Raw genomic sequence first — 18,394 nt, 5'->3', positions numbered from 1 at the left:
TATCAATATAAAGCATTTTATGACAAACTTCAAAACATGCCAAAATCTGTGAAAAGGCCCCTTTTAAAAAAGCGCATGTCGTATTCTTTACATTTTGATGTTAACTGAATGCAATAATTAACTTGTTAAAATATCAATCTTTTTCAGAAAATAACATCCATTACCGTCCCTTCTCTAGAGGTTTTATCAAAGTGATGCGCAAGTTAGTGCTCAAAGTTTATTGACGAACCATCATATATGTGTAATGTAAAATATTTGCTCTCACTACCCTCAGTTTTTTTATGTAACACAAAACAAAATAATCCTAATTCATGAAACTTTTTCTTACATAAAACCAAAACAAAATAAATATAATAAATACAAAAAATGAAGGTATCTATGAATTACTTGATATATGAAAAGTTGTTTATAAATCGCATTAATTCCACAAGCTATACTTATGTAATATTAGCCTAAATTTTGAAAACATGTTCATCCATATTTAAAGACTATAACGTATATATATAAATGTACCCAACCATACACGATATAGTTTCTTTTTCATGTTGTACGATTGATACATTATTTAATTCATTAGAAACTGTAGATGAAAATGTTCAACAAGTTCATATTTGACCATACCAATTACACTACAAAGTGCCATTTTCAGGACAGCAACCGATGTCAACCAACGGGTACTTCGTCAAGCCGATATTCGGGAGCGACCTTGAAAAGCAAATCAAAGTCGGAACCAGGGTCGTGCGCGGTAGGGACTGGGAATAGGATGAACAGGTAAATTTTGCGCGCTGGATGACTACATTTTTCATGAATCATATTGTTGCATCTTGGACGAGATCAAAGTCTTGACAAACTCTTCTAATGTTTAAACACTCCAACCATTTCACCCTTCTGCTTATGTTTCATAGTTTAAGATCTGTTTAAGAATCGAATACTCCATTTTTTAACAGATGTAAAGCTGGAGTGATTTGTGCTCATTCGTCATAATGGTCTGTTCGGTGGTATAACACGCGAACTTCATTTAATATGAATTGAATTTCGGTATTCACGTTTTTCTTGATAGTTAATCCTTAACAATCATTAAAGACAAGACTAAATTATAAAATGAATTACGTAAGGAAGTGAGTTAAGTTTTGGCTAAATCGTGGGGTAAATTTCTTTTTTAGTACAATAACACTGCTAAGATAATAAATGAGAAACCTCAGGTTGATTTAGGAATGTACAAAACACTATTTCATGTATTTCGCAACCTACCATCCCCTAAAGAATAGGTCAACGTCAAGAGATATCAAAGCTTCTCAATGTTGGGATTTATGCTACAGTTAACTCAATTTGCATCCTAATACTGTGAAATACATTATATTCAGAAGTTGTGATACAAGGTAATAAACTCGTTTGTGGTAGTAAATTGTAAAACACACGCAGTCTCCTTTACAGTTCATTGTCAATTTATATTTCGGACTTCACCAGTTCTCATCATCATAATCAAATACAGTTCTTATTCTAGAAAGAAGATTTTGTGTCGAAACCCATTAGATCAACATTTTAGACTGTAAAAAGTGTTCAGTTTGATGCTAGTTTGGATTAAATTGGATGACTATTCTCGTGTAGAACGAAAATTTATACGAGACTTTTGATGTTTGTTTCTATTTGAGAAAATAAATACTGCTGATTCTGGATCGGGGTCGACATCAACAAGAAGGTAAACAGGATGCGTGATGGCAACTATATGGTGGAAGATTTTATATAACATTATTAAAATGAATTTTGTTCTGCTCAAGCGTAGGCAAATTATGGGTAACGATCATATTATCTACTAAACGTGTGGTGAAATATCTGTTTGTAACGAATCTTGCAGTGCGTCCTTCTACCTTTTCCTGTTGATTTATTTGAACTATCGTATGTAGGTCCCAGAAAGTGGAGGATTATACTATTTTAAGCCTATCTATTGCTGTGTAATCATGGTCTTCCCCTTTAATTAGTTTGAGGATGATGCGAAGAAATCCTATTGCCTGGTTTGCATTTTGTGTAATTAAATTAAAGAGTTAATTCCATTTGAGACTATTTTGAAGAGTACGACCCAGATATTTCGCATGGTTTACCTTTTCAGGAATGAAGTCATGTAGATTTGGGGAGGATAACAGGTCTTCTTTTCTGGGTTATGCTAAGGATGTTACATTTTACAGGATGGAAATGCATCAACCAGACCTGCTTCCATCGACCAACAGCTTCAATATCTAGCTTGAGATTTGTGGCGTTAGAGTGGTTTTTGATATTTTTGTAGATGAAACTATTTTTACGGTTTTGATGTACACACATCAATTAAGGTATTTGTGTGATTTAAGGTATTTGCGTTTGCATGCGTTCACTTTTATCTTAAGTTATTAATTTATTAATCCAGGGCATTTTGTCGTTGCTTTTATTAGTGTAGTTTGAATGTTTTTAGAATGCATTTTCTCGAAAGTAATTATAATCATACCTACATCATTCGTATGGTATTTAAATAACACAATGGCTATCTTAAATAGTCACGATAATACGGCCTTTGAAATAAACAATATTAATGAATATATCTCGACAATAGGAGTTAACAAGTTACATAATGACGCCAGCTGAAATATTACAATATATTTTATCCATAAACAATGCGCACGTACAAACTGCTGTGTATCCTGGCTCTACCAATATTGCTAGAAAATGTCAAGATCCTGCTAAGAAAACTTCCTGAACGGTTACGTATGTAAAGAAAAAGAATGCCGCACGCAATCGCTGTTGAGATATTGCTATGACAACAACATAATGATCTGAACATGCGTTTGCTTTTATTTCATTCCATAGGACGGCGGGGGTCCTGGCACCGTGTCAAAGTTTCTCTCGGGAATCAGTACCGGATGGGTGGCGGTCAAGTGGGACAAGGGCGGCCAAGACCACTACCGCATCGGCGCGGAAGGCAAACACGATCTGTTAATACTAGCGGATGGACAATAACTGTCCAAGTCACCCACTAATTATGGAATCAGCGCACATATTATCTGATGGAGAATAAAATACGTGCATGTGATAAGAGAACTATGTAATTATTGTATATATTTGCCAATTGATATATAGACATAAAATACATATAGGCTGACGAACACTGATTTCTATGCGAAGAGTACGAGTGGTTTATATTTGACGATAAGTACTTAAATTTACATGTATATACATGTTAATCAGTTATTAAGGGTAATGCTGTAAGTAGTAAATAAACTCAACAAGTCTTATCATAATTAAATCAATTCATGGTTAAATATATGCGTGATAAATAAAACACTGTTGAATGATAGTTCAATCCTTTCATCGGAAATTTTATAAATGGTAAATAAAACACACTGTTGACAGATGATTCCACCTAATATTTGGTAAATATTTAAAGGTAAATGAAACACTCTTGCATGATTATTCATTTGGTTAATTGTTAAATATGTAGATGTTTAATAAAACACAATTTTGCATGATAATATTTTTTGTTTAATTGGTAAATATATGCTTTTATGTGATTGTAGCGTTGTTATGGTTGTTGTCCCTCTTGCTGTAGCTCTGTGTCATACTTTGGCAACCAGTTCCTTGGAATAAATAAATGACAAAGTTCCATAACTTGGTTCTTTTTCTGCTGGCGCATCGGATGCTTCACTTTGTAAAAATAAGTTTGGACTTCATGAAATTATTTGATGGAGCACTGGTCAGTTATGTGCGGGACCATACGAATGTCATGTATTTGCACAAATGATATCCTGTACAAACAATAATTGTGTGAAATGAAAGAAAATATTTAAAATCGACTCAGCATATGTGAAATGCCATTCGGTGACGTGCATATTTGAAGACGCCGTTGATTTGCATGGACTCTTGACGACGACGCAGCTACCTTCAATGGAATCTTCATTATGCAAGGACCCGAGACGAGCTCGCGCACCCCCACATATTTAAATTTAGAAATGTGAAATTGCGAAATTCATTAATAAAATGTATGTAAGAGCACATGCCCCCTCCAAAACGTTTAACACATGTTAATTCAGTGATACAAAACAACACGGGTGTTCTTATTTTGTCTATTTATTTAGCATTTGAAACGACATCACATTTTAAATTGCATCTTGTCATGAACCATGTAAAAAACAAACGTATCTTTCATATCATCACCCCACGACAATGCACTTCCCTAGAAAGGTAAAGAAAAAAACATACAGTTATTGAGGTTAATGGTATTTTACAAACAATTTGGTTTTTGAGGACAATACAATCTATTTTGATATAACGAGACATACTTATACGTTTGATTTTACATATGTTTAAACTAATACAAACTTTTATACAGGTTTAATTAATTCTTCAGTTAGAGCATATATTAAAATGAATGACAATCATTTTCAGTCTGACGAATATATCGATAAAATATATTAAGAAGTAAATCGTGGGCAAACATGTTATTCTTAGGAAACCATAAGCAGAGCGATTTTGCTTGGTAATGACCAGCATCCGAACGTCCATCCGAAATTGTCATCAAGACATACGTACTCCACCGTTATCGCTATTGGCATTTATTATAACCAGTATATATATATATATATATATATATATATATATATATATATATATATATATATATATATATATATATATATATATATATATATATATATATATATATATATATATATATATAATATTTATGCATTTCATTCTGAAATGCTCACATGGACCCCCTACGCGAGGGAGCACCGGTACATTTTTCGAACAAAAAGCGCCTTTGATGCATGGACATGCTTATTAGTACCGATCTGGTAGAACTGGAGGATTTGGCCCAATCGACACATAGCAGACTGAAAAAATGACAAAGTTTAAACGAGTCTTTGGGTGCTTAAGATGTAACTTTCTCCAAGTAATACAAACATGCCCATTTTTAGACTTGCCGAACTATTGACAAAAGCAGACATATACATTTTATTTGGAATCCCCAATAAATTAATATTTCTGCGTCATATCAGTATTTTTTTACACTAAGAATGCAGGTTCGTGAAAGAAATTCGTTTTCAAAAACCATTGTATATCAATATCACCGAAACATACTACATAACAAAATAATAATTAATGAAAACATCTGAAAAAAAGTCCGCTAGCAGATTGAACTCGCGAATCATGGGTTGATAAAGACTGTGCTGTATGCACGACATACTTTATCATGTGTATTCGATACTGGTGTACTTTATTAACCATGCCATAACACAGATACCCAAAACAATGTTACAATTTGTTAAAATCGCTTGACGATGTAGGCAGAACATGTTGGGTAACCAAGGTTAAAGCTCTCTAATACAAATACGGCTTTTGGTTCATATGGATAAGTCAAGATATCGGATACATAAATAACTTTATTAGAATATTTAGATGGCATGCTATCAATTGCTGCACGCTCTCTAGACTGTTACGCTTCTGTTGAAAATTCGAATAGATGTAATCCCTAAAGGCACTTTAAAAGTCGGTTCAAGTTTAAGGTTACAAATGAAGGTCAAAAGATTGAGCCTCCATTGTCCTGATTTATAAACCAATCTCCACGCAGAGTTGTCGTTCCATGCTCTCACATACAATCTCTGACATCACAATGAAATCCTTCCAGAATTGGTTGGATTTTATAATTTTTGTTGAATTATTATATTATGAAAAGTAATATCATTTTCTTTTATATTTTGATAATAGTGTATAAGTTAAGGTTCATAATAAAATTAAATTACGTAAATTAAAAAAAAGGGAAAATAAAAACGGTATTATTATTGTACGACGATGCTATGCTATCATTACGTGGTTGGTAATAAAGGCATGTATTTGATCCAGCTACGCTGGTTCCAGTCAAATCTCTTTGCGGAGGTTGCTTATAAACCACTTAAGAATAAAAAGTTACGAAATATAAGGGCCGTTGTGACGATGTGAGGACGTCATGAATCCCCGGCATAGGGTCAAGGTCATGGTATCACTTGACGTCGATAGTTTTAAGCTCAATGATTGTATCAGCTCGTCATCTCCTTTATCATTTAATTAAGTATCTGAAACCTGGAATGATAAGATTAGGTCCAGTAGCACAAAATGCCGTACGCGATCGGGGAAAAATCATTTGCAGTGGAGAATTGTTGTATGGATTTCGATTTGAATGGCTGCAAGGTTTTTTTACCTCGATCATTCTAGACTTCTATATGGTTTTCCAGAATCAAAATAATCAACACGTTCTGATTGACCTACGCTTGGTCGCTCGATTAAACTGGAGTTCATTTGGAATGTCGAATCGAAATATGTATACGAATAAATTGCATTATATCATATTACTAATACTGCAAACGAAAACCGAACAGCTTCAATTGCTTGTTCAGCTGGATGAACTTGATACGGTGATCCCAGTTTTATTTACACGTGTTTGGTGTGAGCTTTTGTTCTGAACCGATTTGTTGGGATATCGGTTACCTGCCGAAAAAGAATCTGGAACATATTACTAATCTCCAGTTGTAAATGGAGTTTCAATTTCATCCGATGAACTCTTGTTTTTCTATATTCTTTAATTAAAACACAAATTACATTAAACACGTACTAAGTTGAAACCTATTCATTTTAGCTCGATTGCATAGAAAGCCTAAGGCGTATCTGAAACGCTCTCGAGTCCGTTTCCTGGATCTAGAGCCAGTACTTAGTGTTTCTGGGGGAAATCTAAAGAACAGTCCCACAGTAGTGATCATACCCATGACCTCCAGATCGTTAGGCGGACACTAATCCACTACACCGCGGCAACGTACGTAGTAAATTTGTACATAAAATGTACGCGTATACTATATGTTAGTAACATAAATATGTTAAATCAGACGTGGATTAATTTAGGATCGTTTATTTTCGAACTACACGATATTCTTCAATGCAGTTATTCTCAAAACATTAAATATTTTATGTTTAAAAAAAAATTGGAACATACAACGCGAATGTTGATACATAAATTCGTACACACACACACATATCCATGCTGTTTAAATGTGTTGAAATTCAAATCAAAGAAATGGTCTTATGTGTTCCTTAAATAAAAATTAAATTGAAATATTTCCTCTTCATTGCGTTTTAAAATATACTATTAATTGGTGTTAATCTTAAAGGTTTTCTAAATAAATATGTGCAAAATTTGAGGTTTGGAGTTCCTTTGTAAGGACCGTTTCAATCAAGTGGCCGAGTTTTATACATCTTGTGTGATTGTAGCGTAGTTATGTGTGTTTGTCCTATTGCTGTAGTGCTGTGTCATACCTTGGCAACCAATTCCTTTTCATGAATAAATGTTCCATCATGAGGTTCGTCTCCCTCTGGTGGATCTGATGCTTCATTTTGTTTACATTTATTTGGACTTCATGAAAATTATTTGAAACCCGACTAAATTGTTCGAGAGCCTGCTTAGAAAACAAGAGACTCTGTTTGAGGATTATGCTTCTCCATAAAAACATTTTCACTTATCGTCAGTAATGTGTGAGACTGCAAGAATGGCGTGCATTTTCACGAATTATATCCTGTATGATATCTGTACGAAAAAGAACTGTGTGACATGAACGAAAATATTTAAAATCGGCTCAGCATAGGTGAAATTCCATTCGGGGACATGAATATTTATAATCGAACACTCTGATTGATTTGCATGGACCACAGCTACCTTCAATGGGGTCTCTCTTTTCGAAGTTTCATTATGCACGGATCCGAGATGAGCTCCAGTACCTCGCCTATTTAAATTTAGACACATGAAATGGCAAAATTCATTAACCCATTTATGCCTAGCGTCTAGAAAAAGGCCTTGGCAAACAGCGTAGACCCAGATGAGATGCCGCATGATGCGGCGTCTCATCAGGATCTGCGCTGTTTACTTAAAAAACAATGTAATAAATATTGTTAATAAAGAAATAAATAAACTAGACATCCCTAATTTGGGAAATAAATTGATCCAATTTAGAGGATGGGAGAGTCCACTAGGCATAAATGGGTTAAAAAAATGTATGCAAGGTCAAATACCTCTGCCCCTCCAAAACGTTTAACAAGTGTTATTTCAGTGATACAAACAAAACGGATGCTCTAATGGTGTCTATTTATTAAGCACATGAAACGACATCACATTTTAAAAACACCCATATCTTTCATATCATCACCCCACGGCTTTGCACACCCCTAGACCTGTAACGAAACAAACATACATATTTAATGAGGTAAATTGTATTTTACACACAATTTTGTTTTTGCGGACAATGCAATTTATTGCTTTGATATAACGAGACATACGTATATGTTTGATTTTTACAACAGTTTAAACTCATACACTCTTCTAAACAGGTTTAATTTAGTCTCATATATGGAGCATATATTAAAGTTTGTACACATTAAAATGAATGTCAATAATTTTCAGTTTGCCGAATATTTTAATTATCACTCAATTAAGAATTTTATCGTGGGCAAACGTTATTCCTAGAAAATTAAGCCAAGATTTCGCTGGGTAATGACTACCATCAAACGTCCCTCAGGCATTGCCATCCAGACGAACGTACTCCGCCGTTATCGATATGGGCATAAGTATAACCAGTAAACTATATACGGGTCGTGCTCTGTGAAAAGGGGGTTTAATGCATGTGCGTAGAGTGTCAACCCAGATTAGCCAGTGCAGTCCGCACAGGCTTATCAGGGACGACACTTTTTGCCTTAACATGATTTTTGCTAAAACAGACTTTCTATAAACGAAATATATCATACAAGCGGAAAGTGTCGTCCTTGATTAGCCTGTGCGGACTGCACAGGCTAATCTGGGATGACAATTTACGCACATGCATTGAACCCCCTTTTTCACAGAACACGGCCAATATAATATATATATACATGCAGTTTATTCTGCAAACTCTTACCTGGACCATCTACGCGAGGCGGAAGCCGTCCACTTTGCGAACAAAAAGCGCCTTTGATACATGGACATGCGTAGGAATAGCGTATTTGTAGGAGTAACGTATTTGCAGGAGGCATCTGGCAGGCTGGAAAATGACAATTTAAACAAAATACGTACGACAATAAGAACACCGTGCGAGAGTGAGAGAGAGAAAATAAAAAAAGGAATTTTGAACATAATAGATTGATCTAAGTCCGTCAGTCGGTCGGTCGATCATAATTTGACTGAACATGATAGATCGACCTCAGTCGGTCGTAATTTGATGGAACATAATATATCCACCACAGTCGGTCGTTCGGTCATAATTTGATGGAAAACAATGGATCAAACCTCAGTCGGTCGGTCAGTAATAATTTGATTGATCATATTAGATCGACCTCAGTCGGTCGGTCGGTCATAATTTGATTGAACATCATAGATCGACCTCAGTCGGTCTGTCATAATATGATTGAGCATAATAGATCGACTTCAGTCGGTCGGTCGGTCATAATTTGATTGAACATAATAGATCGACCTCAGTCGGTCGGTCGGTCATAATTTGATTGAACATAATAGATCGACCTCAGTAAGTCATAATTTGATTGAACATAATAGATCGACCTCAGTTGGTCGCTTTGTCATAATGTGATTGAACATAATAACTAATGATCTCAGTCGGTCGGTCGATCGAGCAAAATCAGCCAGCCAGTCGGCCGGTTGGTGAATTAATCAATCAATCAATTAATCAATCCATTAATCAACTGAGGAAATCAATCAAACAGTAAAACAAGCTTACCGGCGCCTAGCCCTCCCAATGGCTCACATTTCCCTTCCACAAATCTTTTGAGGTCAGGGGACAGATCGACTACGGAATACCGGTTGAAGCTTACACAGCACTCGTTGGCCTTGCAATCTTCCGACTCGATGCAGTATCCGGCCAGCGCTCCACGTCCTGGCGCCGGAACCGCCTAAGGAGTTTAAACACAGGCAATATATATAAATATGTTGTTTGTCTGTCCGGTAAGTGCTGTAACAAACTCGGTTCTTCACATTATGCGGCCTCCCGCCCTAAAGGACCTCATGAACTTCGAAATACACACACACACACGCACGCACGCACACACGCACGCACACGTACACGCCCACACGCACGCACGCACGAACACACACGCACACACGCACGCATGCGCGCGCGCAAACACGCGCACACGCACGCACGCACACACACATACACGCACACACATGATGAATGGGACGACATTTTCGTATTCATATAATAGACACAATGGTGTTGTAAAACTAATTTATTCACTAAAACAAAAAGACATGTACCATAACATAAAACATGAACACATACAAACTTAACTTAAACAAAAGAATAGCGTCATCAACACTTTACTACGTCAATTAATGTTATCTCCAGTTAACAAATACCTGAACATGCCACAGAAACTAAGAGCAAAACAGTTATTGATAGTCGATGTCAAAGAAAATAAATTAAACTCACCAATGCACCGGTAAGTAGAACTAACAGGATCGACAGAGGTGTAAAGATCATTCCGGTTTTATGTCAAGAATGAGCAGAGCGGTTGATAATTTCTTCTTTATATACACGTATAACTCATTCACATCCGGTTAGAATAATATTTTTGACATGTGTTGGTAAGTATTTACAATGTTGTCGTGCAAAGCAGATGGTTCATTAATTGAGCAAAAAGACGTCAATTGCATTTAGATTACCAACAAAAAATACTACGGGAGATATAGCCTATTAAAGGGACATTTTAACGTTTTAGTAAATTGACAAAATAAAATCGTTGCAGTTATGATATTTGTGAGGAAACAGTAATACTGAACATTTACCATGCTCTAAAATATCCATTATATGCATCTTTTGACGATTTAAAAAACTGAAAATCATGCAGCGTTGCAACAAGAAACGATTGAATAATTTGGAGAGTTCTGTTGTTGTCGTTATATTTTGTTATACTACGAGGATTGCTTACATGCAGAATACAATACATCACTCATGGTATGAGCACGAATGGCCGAGTGGCCTAAGCGTTAGACTTTTGCTCCAGGGGTCAGTGGCTCGAGACCAGTTGATGGTTACTTTGTTTCTTTCTTTAATTGTATTGTTTTTTAATGAAGCTTTTTAGATCCAATCTTTACATTTATCAATATAAAGCATTAAATGACAAACTTTAATACATGCCAAAAATCTGTGAAAAGGTCCCTTTAATGAGGAGTTATTTAGTATCAGGTAGAGACATCGCATTGAAACTCATAAGATATAATTCACGCTAAAGATTGGCTGGAAAACCACCAGTCAAATGCCGCACAACATCCGGGCGAATAATTAATTCATATAAAAATATATCCGTGTTCATATTTAAATGTTGTTTGTGTTTTTAAAAAGATATCAACCCAGCGAATGATGATAATAAATTTAAATGTCAGCCTGTTTGTCGAAAACACTGTTAAATTGTTAACTGCAGCAATACGTTTGCATCGCTTTCATTACATTTACATTAAAACATGTAATGCAATTTGGTCGCTGATAAAAAAACGTATGGGTTTATTGTATATTACACATTATTACTTACATGCATGAATTTTCTAATTTTAGCATTTTAAATAAATGTCACATTTCAATAATAAGATTAATAACCCAAGCCTTGTATTTCCTTAAATTCAATTAAAGTAATACCAACCCGTAGACATTTCTCTGTTTAAAACAAACTGTTTTATTTTAACCGAACAGTTAATTTCCTAAGTCAAAATGATATACATAAGCCAATTTTACTTTTTGCATTTAACCAGAGTTAAACTTTAAGAAATTTGACATAGACACTGCTGATATTAGTTGTTATGTTATGTTAGTTATGTATGCACGACAGAATCCATGATTTTGAGAGTGTGTTTAAACCCAAATCACAAGAATGAGTATGCATTGTTTAGCACCCAATGGGTGCTTAAATGGGTGCTTAAGATACAACTTTCTCGAAGAAACACAAACAAGGAAACATGCCCATTTTTAGACTTGCCGATCTAGTGACAAAACAGACACATACTTTGTGGAACCCCAAATAAATGAATATGTCTGCATCATATCAGATTCCTTTAACACTACGAATGCAATTGCATGAATGAAATTCGCAATAAAACCCTTGTTTATCAATATCACCCAAACATACTACATAACAAAATACAATAATAAATGAAAATATCTGAAACAAAATTTCACTAGCAGATTAAACTCACGAATCAGGGAATCATACAGACAGCACTTTGAACCGAAATTTTGGTGTTAAAGCGGTGTACCTTAGATCGCATTTTAATTTAAACGAGACTGACCAAACCATCACAATAGGTCAACTCATTACAATCCGGACAACAGGGTCCCCTCGGGGCTTAAACAACTTGTAGCATCTTACATTCGCAAAATTAAAAAAGCTGTCGCCAAACTGGGGCTTCTTTGAGGCAAATAAGATCATTTTATAATGATGCGATAGCACATTTAATAAGTTACTATAAAATTACTGTTTTCAACAGTCTACACACCACAATAAAACACAATGAAAATATGGATGGACAGGTTAACAAGAGTTGAAATATAAAACGTACATAATAAGATTTGAATAAATTAAGGTAGAACATGTATGTTCACGCATTCACCACCCTTGGTTTGTACATGAATTAAATTAATTAAACTTTAATAAAACATGTGTCATCAATTAAGTTCAATTTTAACCATCCACCACAATTGCTACAGTACTTCACCTGAACGTTTGCCAACAGTTAACTATAAAATTCTAAGACTCTTGACAAAAGACTGCTTTATGAATGCCCGGTATTAGGGGAACTCTTCGAATCATCTTTACTGTAGACTACTTAATGAACGCCCGGCAATAGGGAAACATCTCTATTTTCCTGCAACTAGTGAAATTCGTAATAACGTGTCAAATCTACTAACCGATAACCCTTTCTCGAGGCAGGTTTTCATGAAGCTCTGTTCTCAAGCCACGTTCGCAATCAACATAGCTTACAGAGTATACTAAAAAGCTTTCAGCTGCCCCTGCAGCTACATGATACATAGCTTTTAATTCAAAGCTGAGTTGGCAGAGTTCGTAGTACTGCACACAAGTTTACTACTGTTATCTACAAGAGAGTGAATGTAAGTCATTAACATGCCTTGGCTCTCAAGACATCCCTCAAAACCTACACTACACAGGTACTCTGCCACTACATCAATATCCTTTACCATGCTATCCTTTTCAATGGATGGGTTTAATAGAACGTTTAAAGATGCCAGATCCATCTTCATGGTGTCAGAAAACCTGCCATGCACACTTTTTATAACACCTGCTGAAAATGATTCGCAAATATTCACTGCCGCGTGCCTTTTGCTTGTAACTCTTTTGATCTACAGCTAATTTACTTACCGAGAGCTTATTTATATTTAACACTGTTCTACCAATCTTTTCTGTGTAGAATGTCAACATAGGTCGTTTACTGTGTACTATGTCATCAAAGATTATTGATTAAGAGATACTACACAAAACAGTCACTGTTTCTGATGGCGTGGCTTTGAAACTCAAAGTGCCATCTTCAGTCCTGGACTCCTCTGCCTTTGGTACCAGTTATGCAATTTACTAAGTCGATATCCAGATTGACCAGTGGTTCTCATTTAATGGAATTGTTATTATCAGAATAGGATTAACCTCTGCAAAGTCAAGATCCTGTGTTTGAAAAGACTTGTATGGCACTGCCATTGGGTTGCAAGGACATAAACCCGAAAGTGTACAATATACAAAACTTGTAGACTATATTGGGCTTGTAAATACTGAGCGCCTCCACCTGATCTCTCCTTCAGAAACAAATACATTTGCTTCTTAAGTTCTAGATCATATTCTCTACTGAGACATGATAACTAAGCCACCATTAGTATGGAACTCTCCTGATCTCTCCTCCAGATCAGAAACACAAACATTTGCTACTGAAGTTCTAGGTCATAACCTCTACTGAACCATGATAACTAAGACATTCATAATCTACTATGGAAGTTCTCTTTAAACGTACCAACCTGTCCTGGTGTCAACCTTTGGACTATTTCCAGAATTGGCAGTTTTCATTAGTGAAAATAAACACTGGTCGTGATTTAGATTTCATGTTCCTTTATCAAGAAGGGATAGCATCTGCCTCTGAAACTGAAACTGAAACTCAAAGCTAGCATATGCGATATACAATGCGTAGCTAACCAAGCCTGGGTTATCTTCTTTGAGCCTTGTAACTACCCCTGACTTATTCCCAACCATGGCTTAAACCCAATCAGTTGTTATCCATTTCCTTCCAGTGTTTCACAAGTGTTATAAATGGACTAAGCATCAGCAATATTAGAGCATAAATAGACAGCAAATATGGCTTTGGTTCTAGAACATCACATTGTTCTTTTCTAGAATTATCATGTATGATGTCCGACTGTCAACACACAGGTCAGCAAGTTTGGACAAGCCCGGAATAAATAAATAAATAAATAAATAAATAAATATATATATATATATATATATATATATATATATATATATATATATATATTAATCGGTCATATAGCAATTCTGCAACGACTTTGTAAATGTATTAAAAAACTCGTATTTCACCAAGGTCCATTATAGATATTACTTCATAAAAGATTTCTTGCCATTTCAACATATTTTTTCCAATCAATGAGTACCAATCATACCTTTTACTTGATTTTTTTAGCTACTATTTATATGCATGATGCTCGAGTTCATATATGAAATTAACACACAAACTTGTACTTGTTTAACTTCTTTGTTTACCTGGTACACCATATACGTATTCATCTCTGGCAACATGCTACTCGGAAGATCTTCCTTGGCCAGAAACAGAACATTTGTCTTAAAATATCTGACCTCGCTCTTGTTCATTAACACCTCCTAAGCAGCCTGAATATCTTCCAAAGTATTTCGCCTTCGGGAGCTTTTGGGTGATCTGAAGCTACATATCAAGACAATATATTATTAATTATTTAATGTTAACGTATTATGCCAATATGTCAAATACGATGGATCATTATAGGGGTGAGTGTGTATAAATTATATTTCATGTTCTTCATTCTGAATATCAACTTTCTCAACACGCTTGACTCTTTTTTTTTAAACTCGGTTTCTCACTTCAAATTCAAATGCTTTTGTTGAAGATTTGTGATGAAATTATTTGGGTCACTTGAAGTATTGCATTTGTCGTGGAAAGTAGAAAATGAGGCATTTTCTTTAACAGGTTTAAAAATAAAAAGATAGGAAGGATTCGTCGAAGGAATCCTGAAATTATTCCAATTAACATATTATGTACATTGTAGGTCAATTTAAGAACGAATGTAGTTGAATAGCATCAAGAAAGCGAAGAACGTATGATGAAGTCACGATTCACTTAAGCCCGCTGAAGGTGAAGGTGACACTTGTTAGTCAATAGTATGAGCGTAAATTGTCAGTCCCTCCCTTTCATTTACGTTTCCTCTCCATATCCCTTCCACCCTGCCGGCTTTCGAGCTTGCGTCCAATGTTAAGGTTAATAAGAAAACTCGCAAAAGTAGTCACTCTTGCTCGAGGTCAAGGTAATACTGAAAGGTAGAAGATCAAGCATCGAAACTCGACTTAAATACGACGGTCATTTAAACCATGCGCAGAAGGCATGAGTTAAGCTTGCCGGTTCAAGTTTAAGGTTACTCATGAAGGTCAAAAGTTTGAGTCTCCATTTTCCTGTCTTATATACCAATCTCCACGCAGAGTTGTCGTTCCATGCTCTCACATACAATCTCTGCCATCACAATGAAATCCTACCAGATTTTGTTGGATTTTATTTTTTTGTTAAAGTATTATACAGTATTATGAAAAGAAATATCATTTTCTTTTATATTTTGATAAAAGTGTATAAGTTAAGGTTCATAATAAAATTAAATTACCTAAATTAAAAAGAAGGGAAAATAAAAACGGTACAATTATTGTAACACGATGTTTTGCTATCATCACGTGGTCGGTTATGAAGGCATGGATTTGATCCAGCTACGCTGGTTCCAGTCAAATCTCTTTGCGGAGGTTGCTTATAAACCATTAAAAATCAACTGTTACGAAATACAATGGGGGAATCACGTGGTCAGAATTGAGAAAACATGGCCGCCGATGCCTCGCTTAGATTGAAAAATTGAGTGTTCAAACAGGTACATCTTCCTTATTACTTGTTTTTAATCGGATAACGCCTATCATAGGGCCAGCCGGAAGCGGTTTCATAGAGTATCAACCGTTTCCCTCTGGTTGGTCGGATGTGTGGAGATTACTCATGGAATATTTTGCGATTTCTTGAACCGTCAATTGCTGTTGTACACGGACTAACAATAATATAACTGTTTTCACACTAATTAGCACTGTGTAAGTTCCAGTTGGTCGTGCGGACGCATTGAAACTGGCAAAAAAATGGATACATCGATTGCTAATGGCGTTATTTTCAAGCTAAAGTTGAGTTTCGATTGGTTTTGACGATTGCTGTTGAGCACGCACATGGCTGTTATACACGGACAACTTCTAGAACAACTGTTGTTGAGCACGCACATGTCAAGGAATACCGTTTTCTCCGCCGAAATAGTCTAAAACAACGTCGCATGGGCATGTTCTGATACATGTAGCGATACATATCTTATGTAAACGCACTGAAAATGTTAATTCTTATACGAAATTGGCTATCTGGACCATCAAAATTGTATTTTCAATAGGATTTTTTTCCTAGCCTCTTTCGGTGAAGCTGCCTTTTGTAATGGCTTGCGAGTATTTGAAAATGTTGCTTTTCCTCCAGACAGTTTTATTTATATTTGTTATGGATTGCTGTTTTTTGCTTGAAGAAATCCCTTCATGATATTGTCATTTAAGTGAATGTTCAATTGTTTTCAGAACAATTGTTCATGCTAAAGGGACAAGTACATATAAAGACAGGATAACATTTTACCCTATTTCTATACAGTTTGTGACCAGAACATAAAGGATGAATATGATTTGGCATTGGGCATGTATTTAAACAACTTGAAAATGTATTTTATTTCCTACAGATTGCGTACTGTGTTTTACGCACGCTTGCAGAGATCAATTAATCAAGTTTTTTTGTAAAAAGTATATTTGTTTCGAGTGAATATACATAACACATTTGATCATGTAGATTAGTAGCATTTTTCGTCCCAGGTTAGTATTATCAAGAATATTTTTATTGAAATAATAGTCTTGCATTGGTCTCTTTTCAGTACTCGTTTTACATGAGCCGGATAAAGGACAGATTGTACATATAACCTCGAAGCGGGCATAAAATCTTATAGCTACAGGCACCAACTCAGACACATTTCAATTCACAAGGTAACTAGTTTACAACAACAATCATCAATAAGCTTTGATCCTATACCTTCATTACAGTGGCAATGTAAAGTTGAAGCCAGCGTTACCGCAGGTAAGTATTTCTGAAGTACTTTGCTAAAAATGCTATTAAATTATGAATTAGTACTGAAAATAAGCCATATCAGACATAGAATAACGTGTAATACGTATCAAATATGTTTTGGACACGACATTTATGGTCAAAATAGCAAGATGGATTAATATGGACTTGGAAGCTGCCATCGTTGGGAAAATCAATAGTGGGGTACAATTATTTAATCTACGAAACAAATGGTTAAATAGTTATTCTTGAAATTACCGTTGTTAAACAAGCCTGTCATACAGTCTGAAGCCATTATCTGATCGAAGTGTTATTGTGGTAACAATCAGAAAATTGTATTGGTTTGACTGTTCATTCATTTCTCAAGATTTGGCAATATAACACTTTAGCCCCCCGCCAGAGGTGTGAATACATACTGAATGAACACTATGGGCTCATTCCGTGTGCATATCCACCCCTCTGGCGGGGGCTAAAGTGGTATTTTGCCCAAGATTTTATTATGTTTAGACTAAACTTCGATTATTGACGATTTTAACAGTGTACGAATCAGTTTCCAATATTATATCTCTACTGTATAGCATGTATAAAACAAATACAAACTTCAAAATATATATTGCTTTAACAAAATTGACTCAATGAAACAAATAATATGATCTTAACATAATAGATCTATAACAGTGATCTATAATGTATGTTCATCAGAGATGCAGACAAGATGTGCATCAGCAGATACAGATGAACACCCAAGTTGCAACAGCAACAAGAAATGCCTCATACTAAGTATGTATATATGTATGTATATAACTATTCGTGGACCTAGTTTCATGTATATAAGCTTAAAATTCAACTTTAAACTATATAATGACAATGTTATATTCTTTAAATTGAAATTATTTGCTATCAATTAAACGGACATACTGAACCAATAGAATCCTATCATTGTTT

General features: G+C 35.3%; 2 protein-coding genes across 2 annotated transcripts in view; one reads left to right on the top strand and one right to left on the bottom strand.

Annotated features, from left to right (window-relative positions):
- LOC127854860 (uncharacterized) overlaps positions 1-10,531 on the bottom strand; it is a 140,738-nt gene extending 130,207 nt beyond the window's left edge. The window contains exon 1 of the mRNA XM_052389932.1: positions 10,461-10,531. Within this exon, the coding sequence (XP_052245892.1) occupies positions 10,461-10,511 (51 nt within the window). The 5' untranslated portion in view covers positions 10,512-10,531. The remainder of the gene's footprint in view (positions 1-10,460) is intronic.
- The window catches only part of LOC127854854 (uncharacterized), a 154,462-nt gene that overhangs the window by 65,116 nt on the left and 70,952 nt on the right, over positions 1-18,394 (top strand). The gene's annotated exons all lie outside the window — the stretch shown is intronic.

This window comes from Dreissena polymorpha, chromosome 13 (assembly GCF_020536995.1).
Source record: "Dreissena polymorpha isolate Duluth1 chromosome 13, UMN_Dpol_1.0, whole genome shotgun sequence".
NCBI classification, from domain to species: Eukaryota; Metazoa; Mollusca; class Bivalvia; order Myida; family Dreissenidae; genus Dreissena; species Dreissena polymorpha.
Note: the sequence above shows the minus strand (reverse complement) of the source record. Positions and strands in the feature narration are given on the sequence as shown.